General features: G+C 54.2%; 1 protein-coding gene across 1 annotated transcript; it reads left to right on the forward strand.

The window, feature by feature from the left end:
• The first annotated feature begins 7 nt into the window (after positions 1-7).
• CSUI_009762 (uncharacterized protein) lies at positions 8-4,023 on the forward strand. Its single transcript, XM_068069871.1, has one exon. It carries the CDS (start codon positions 92-94, stop codon positions 509-511), a length of 420 nt encoding a protein of 139 aa, XP_067918152.1. The 5' UTR covers positions 8-91; the 3' UTR covers positions 512-4,023.
• Positions 4,024-6,482: the final 2,459 nt, after the last annotated feature.

The following is a 6,482-nucleotide window of genomic DNA, read 5'->3' on the forward strand; positions in this document are numbered from 1 at the left end:
GGGGGGGGGGGGGGGCGCTAGATACATCTAGAGGGGAAGGAAAGAAAGTGAACTGGAAGGAGGAGGGAGCAAGAGATGATGTTTGAATTCAATGGTCAGCATGGCAATTGTTTTACTGTGCAGTCGAGTCCGCCCAGGAGTTTTTAGTAGGAGTAGTAAAGCAAGTCATAGCATGGGCACCAGACCAAATCGTCCTCGTCGGAGCTGTGACATTATAGAAGTCTTCCATCGCCGTCGCTTTTCTTCCGCGACCCTGGGAGCGGGTAGGGAAGAAGACGACAGCGAAGTGGAGCTGAGTGAGAGGGCGGGCTGCGATCAACAAGTGGTCGGTGTATGGCCAGGAGGGAGGCCTCCAGGGCAGAGAACGGGCAGCCAACCACCGCTTGTTACTGCATATCGCATACATAGCATACATGACCTTCGTATGTGTGTGCGAGTGTGCATGTGTACATGTTTTTTCCGCCGATGTGTCCGATTACCGACAGACAAGCCAGCTCAGCTTTCGTCGTAGTGCCGTATATGCGTCGCCGTCATGCTATTTTCGTTAGAGCAGGTAATAGTACATTCTCCTCAACAACGAAGAGTCAACCGGTTTTGTGTTGGATAAAGAAGAGCCAAGTATGAGAGGTGGGGCGCTGGCGGTCTCTTTTTCCGTGCCTGTAGAGAGACAGCTAGGTAGCCGGCCAAATTAAACAAAGCACGCTAGAAAGCCGTCTGTATGCAGTAGGCCTCTCAGAGAGAGCCATCTTGACACCCGAGTCATGTATTGTTCATTTGCTTCTCGCCGTCTGTGTTTTGGGTCAGGGATGGTGCCGGTGTTTGAGACGTGGATGTGTTTGTGTGTGTGCGGGTGAGAATCCTTCCAGCATTTCTATTTTTTGCCACACCAGTCGTCTAATGCAAAGGGCTACTGTCATATTGTATACTTGGGTTCACGACAAGGTTTTCCCTCCTGTGTTCCGGTGTACGTATGCACGACAACGAAATACCCTTTTCCTCCCCTCTTCTGCGCGTAGGAGGTGGCGTTTCAACTCCCTTTTTTTTGCTGGCTTTCTAGTCACGGTATAGTGTGCTTTCGACCCCGCACCCGTCGTGCTGTTACACCCTGCAGTGATGGGTGCTGAGCCGGCTGGGGGCTTTCAGTGCGTGGGTAGGTATATATCTATCTCGGAAAGAGGGGCGTAAGCATTCTCATTTACTTCCAGCATCCTTTTAGCAGTGATGTACCTCTGGAGATGCGAAGCGCCGCATGCATATTTTTTTAAGCCTTTTGCGCGATCTAGCATCCCGGGACTTTTCCGCTTGTTCTCTTCGCCAAAACGAACTTCCGCGTCCGAGCCGTGCAAATCGGTAGGACGTGTCGGATGTGCTCAGCCGGGTGCATAAAGGGGGTGTGGTTGGTCAGCATTCACGCGAAAAGGGGGCGTGGTATGAGTGTGTTTCGGGGCGAGAATCGTGGTAGCTAGCTGTATGTGCTGCTGTTCCTCTGCTCATCGGCCTTGTGTACTTCCGCGGTTTGCAGCTGTTGAACTGCCCTCGGGACACTAGAGCTGCCCTGGTAATTTCTTCCTGTGCACCTGCTTATATCCGTTGGTGGTGGTGGCAGTTACCCAGTGCGACGCGAGGGTGTCTATCTCTCCGAGCTTTCCTTGCGCTTTCCTCTCCGATCATCCACGGGCTCCACTTGACTCTCCTTCTCATGCATTTAGACTTGTCAAGCCATCGGTGACCGTCTTCACGCAATAATCAATCGCCCTGGGGTCGGCCTGTAGTTTCCTCGAGCTCAGGCTAGTCTGGGTAGCCCCCTTTCGAACGGCCTGCGGACTTGTTCTAAGGGGTGGGTGACTGTTTTCTGTCGTCGTCTCTACGTCTTCCTACGCTCTAGTCCAGGTGATCCTCAATCGCGTCGATGGTCTTTTTAAGCGTGGACGGCTGCGAGTTTACGGTGTGACACCAGGTTGTACCACTTCCCAACCTACCTAGCTACCTACCCGGACAGGGGCAGGTACACGGAGGAGTAATAGTGTTCAGTCGGAGTCCGTGATGATTTTTTTGTTGGCGGAGGGGTAAAGCACCCGGTTTTGCCTGGCAGCCCAAGGGGAGAGTCCTGGTGTATGTAGTCGACACTGCGCTGTGTAGAGGTGTCATTCCTGTTCACAGCTCCCGAGAGATACTCGGCTGAGGTGCAATTTTTCCAATCCTTAGCGCGCATGGTATGTCTGCGTAAGTAGGCGGGGACCGAAAGCGGAAGAACGGGATGGTTCGTTCACCGGGGGTGCATGAGGCAAGAAGACAGTCCCATGGTGGTTCACGCAAATAACGCGCCGGTGCTGTCGCAGGCCAGGCGCGCCACTTTACGTACATGAGAGCAGGTAGAGAGAACAAGCGGGTCTTCACGGTCATGGGCTGTTCCACGTTTTTGCATGCAGACTGGTAACCGTGTGCGAAAGACCGCGAATGATGAGTCATATTCAGGTATGAGCGTCATATATGTGGAGGGAATAACCAATGTTTTCGCCAAAGGAAGACAGGCCGCGCACCATATCAACTGTAGTAGGCGTGATATCCTCCTCCTCAAGACGGCAAGTTGGAAGGCTTTCTCCGTGCCGTGAAGGGAGCAGTTGTTTTTGGTGGGACACAAGAGGAGTCTTGATACTCTCAACCGACGCAGTTATTATAGGGAAGCAGCACGAAGCAGGGATTCTCGATCTTCTTCACATCAGGGATACTCGCGCGGCTGAAACGCGTAAGCTTGTGCAGAGGTGCTCAGCCGTGTGTACGGTGGGGAGAGACAGGAGGCTTCCGCTGTCTGGTTGATGAATCCAGAAAGCAAGAGGGGTATTTTTTGTGGTCATATTTTTTGTACTTCGGCTCGCGAAGTATCAGGGAATTCTTCATATGTGGTGAAAAGTGTCATTCGCAGTAGTTTAATTTTTAGCCTTTGTGCCAGTGATACAGAAAAGAGCAGTTGCTTGTTTCCGGGGCCGCCTGTGAAGCCTAAGGGGGGGAAAGGGGAGTGGGACGGTGGCGGAGGCGGAAGTGCAAGCTCGGGAGAAACGCGTGCTGGTGTTCAACGGGATGATAATGATATGATGCCCGTAGGTGAGAAACAGCTGTGTGAGACTGCCACATGGTGGTTGGCGTGTTGTGTGGGAGGAAAAAGCTGTGCGTACAGGCCGTCTGCCAGTTGTTCTTGAGCTGTTCCAGTGTTTCCGGTGTGATTCTACGCGGAACAGGGATCGATCGAACGAAGGAAGGATCGCCTGTGCCTGGCAGTCCAGCCTTCGAACATCTCTCATCTGCATATCCGCAGTGTGTGCGTGGGTGGGGTCAAGTTTAAGAGCGAGATCGTGTCAGCATCTCTCTTCGGAGAATGTGCTGTGTGTGGCGGCGGCCGTCAGTAGTGTTGTCGCTTGAGTTAGCAACGCAGTCACTGAGACGGTCTAGTGAAAGATTCTCGGAAGTTCGATGCTTTCTAGAGTGCGGACGGAACGTTTAGGAGAGTGCAGCGAGCATCAGGTACACGAGCGCTGGTGGGCTCCTGTGAGGTCGGCGCTCGTAGCTATGTATGTGAATTTGCCATGGTACCCAAGTGGTTTTCCAAGCGACGGTCTCAGCACGCGCTGTGTTAAGAATGGTGTGGTTTGGTGCCATCAGAAAGGCGCGACGACCTCACGGCACACAGGGGTGAAGACAGCTCGAGAGGCTTTGCAGCTTTTTCCGGCCGCAAGCGAACGTGAGTCGCAGCGTGCTACATTCTATCCAGGTCGATCTAAGGAGCTGTCTCTCACAGTTGGGGTACACTGTGACCCGTATGTGCGAATGGTTGCCCTTGCTGATTTCTAGCTGCATTGAATCCCGCTTCACCGACGGAAATACCTTGAGGCCGAATTCGAGATTCCGACGCATTGGGTTTTCGCTCGTGTGTGGTGGGAGGTCTTGTCATCTTGCTATCTGCTCTTTTCCGTAAAGCGGGACTGGAGTTTGTGCTCTGTATTTTTCGTGTGACGGGACAACGGGTGACTGTCGAGTGAGTATCCTTTAATCAACAGCCGCCGCAGGCGCGCAGTACAACTATAGTGCTTAGTGACCGCCCTGCAACAGCAAGGGAGTGCAACGGTCTCTGCATCCCCCCTTCCGGACCGCGCGGCGTTGTTCACGGGAATGCAAAGCAGTGAGCTTCACATAGGTTGACAGGCGATTTTGAGTGGCGAAGCAACCGGGTCCCATGCAGTTCGGCAGTTCCACACAGAAACTTCTCAAGGTCAACTGCAGAGAGGAGAGGCGTTCCAGGCAAGCAGCCTCAAGTGCCTGGTTTTCGGTGTGAGGTGCAAAAGCAGAAAGATCTCAAAATGAGCACAGCACTGATGCACGGTGGTACGCGTGCTCTCGAAAAGTACGCGTTTTTACTGGCCGTTTGCAAGAGGTGGATGCTTGGATAACGACACGAAAATTGCCCGGGGTAGTGTAACACGTTGTATTTTCCTGGTGGTGAGAGTCGGAGTCGCTCGAATACAGATCCGCGATGCTTGGTGCTTCATTGTCGCTGGACAAGTTTACTGGACGTGGCGCCTTGGAAATGCACGCTTTGCAGCGTCGGATGTGTTAGTCGTGTAGTGTAACGGTCATATAAGGTCGCTCGGTTGAGAGCAGTATGGGCCGCGCTGTGATATGTATCGGATTCGTGGCGGACTGTTTAGGGTACTGGCCCGAGTACAGACGGGATTGGGCAACCCGCTGGAACGCCCCGGGGCCTTCTGTTCAGGGCGCCGCGTTGAGGCGGCCTCTGCCGACAAAATCGTCGGTACTGCAGGCTGGCAGCGCCGACGATTTTGTCCTGGTCAGAAGAGAAAGAGCTCACGGCTCATCTGTTTGGTAGTAATGGCTCACTATTGAACATCAGGCTGGCTAAGCAGGTGAGTTACAGTGGGAGGCTGGTTCTCTCGGCGAACAACAGGTAGTATCGGGTCGTAGCTGATGGCGTTCGGAAAAGCAACATACGAGAAGTCAGCGCTAGAAACTGGTTAGTCCGTTAACGGGAACTGAGTTCACCAATTTGTTGTAGAGCGACGCCCCGTGAATTTTGTGGCTTTCGAAGGAGACAAGATACCGCCCTAACGCGGGGTGCCTGACACGAGACGGTCAGCGCCCCGGCTGTACAGGTGAAGCCGAACACCGTCGCCGTCAGTGCGGTTCTGAGACCGCCGCCGCCCAGCTCGGCAGGTAATGAGTCGTACTCGCACATCGTAAGTAGGTTGGCTGATCCGCACACAAGTGGTCCTGGCATCAGAACTGTATGTGCTCGCGAGCTGGGTGTAGAAAGAAAGGGGGCAATGGTGAAATTATGTTCTTTCGCTCGGACTCACGTACCAGTCAGAGCTTCCGCGCCCGCCAGAGGGTTCCCCGGGGTGCCCCTTTAGGTCGCCTGGCTGGCGGCAACTCCTGGCATTCTTCTTTGAATAGCCAGACCACCAGTCTTCGAACATGACTTTCCAAGGTACTACAGTCCGCAGGGAAGACCAGCGTAGAGCAACCACCCGTCCCCTCGGACCTCAGGTTGGCATAGACAACTCGGAACCGGCTGATGCGCCCCCCTGCAAGAGGGGTCACCACTGCTGCCAGACGTATTTGTTTCTGAAACGAGTGACGGACTTCTCTGGCGACAGGCCGTCTGCAGTGCCCGTCACGTCTGTCCACGTCCTGAGTTGAAACTTCCCGCACCCAGGAGTCCTCATCAGCAGACGCAAATCCATGCTGACGGAGGCACGTGTGAACCCCCATTCTGCCGTCTCGGCTCACGATGCGAAAAACTCCCACGTCCTTCTACCGCCTGACTACAGGCTATGACAGCACTCTCTGCTCGACGGGGCGCTGTTACAGGAACTTAGGCCCGAGCCCTGCAAATCCGCCATCGGGCACAGGCCTTCCCGCACCACTGACTAGACCGGGGACTCTCACGCAGGAATGGCCGCTGCAGTATATATCCAGATGAAATGTATTAGCCCGAGGCTACGCACTGGCAATGGATAACACCGAACTGGTTCCCAGTACAGCCGGCACACCTTACTGCCAGAGTGCCTTTGAAGACGACTCTGAGTTCCCTAACTCCTGATTTGGAATTCCTTCTTGACTCCGCAACGCTGAAAGGATGGCAATACTAGAGTTGTTCACTGGCAGCCGTCGCGCTGTACTAACTCGCCCGCTAGGCGCGTCTCGCGTACCTCGCTTATCCGACACGACCCTGTTACTCAACAGGGAAGACTAAACGTGGTCATCCTCCCTACGCCGGGTGGCCGCTCAGATTGCTTGCAGGTTTGTCGCGTTGGTCCAACGGCGCCCGTGATGCCCGCTTTTTGCGGTTGCGGTTCTTCGCCGCATCCCCGGGGCTCTTCTTTTGTTCTAGTGACACTAAGCGTGGTTCGCAGTTTTCCACGTTCATCTGACCAGTACGGTTAACCCCGACGGCTCTTACTCTCGGAAGT

This window comes from Cystoisospora suis, assembly GCF_002600585.1.
Source record: "Cystoisospora suis strain Wien I chromosome Unknown contig_6000, whole genome shotgun sequence".
Classification (NCBI taxonomy): domain Eukaryota; phylum Apicomplexa; class Conoidasida; order Eucoccidiorida; family Sarcocystidae; genus Cystoisospora; species Cystoisospora suis.

What these genes read in the sequence shown, in the direction of transcription:
- CSUI_009762 (XM_068069871.1), top strand. Translation starts at nt 92, where the DNA reads ATGGTCAGCATGGCAATTGTTTTACTGTGCAGTCGAGTCCGCCCAGGA.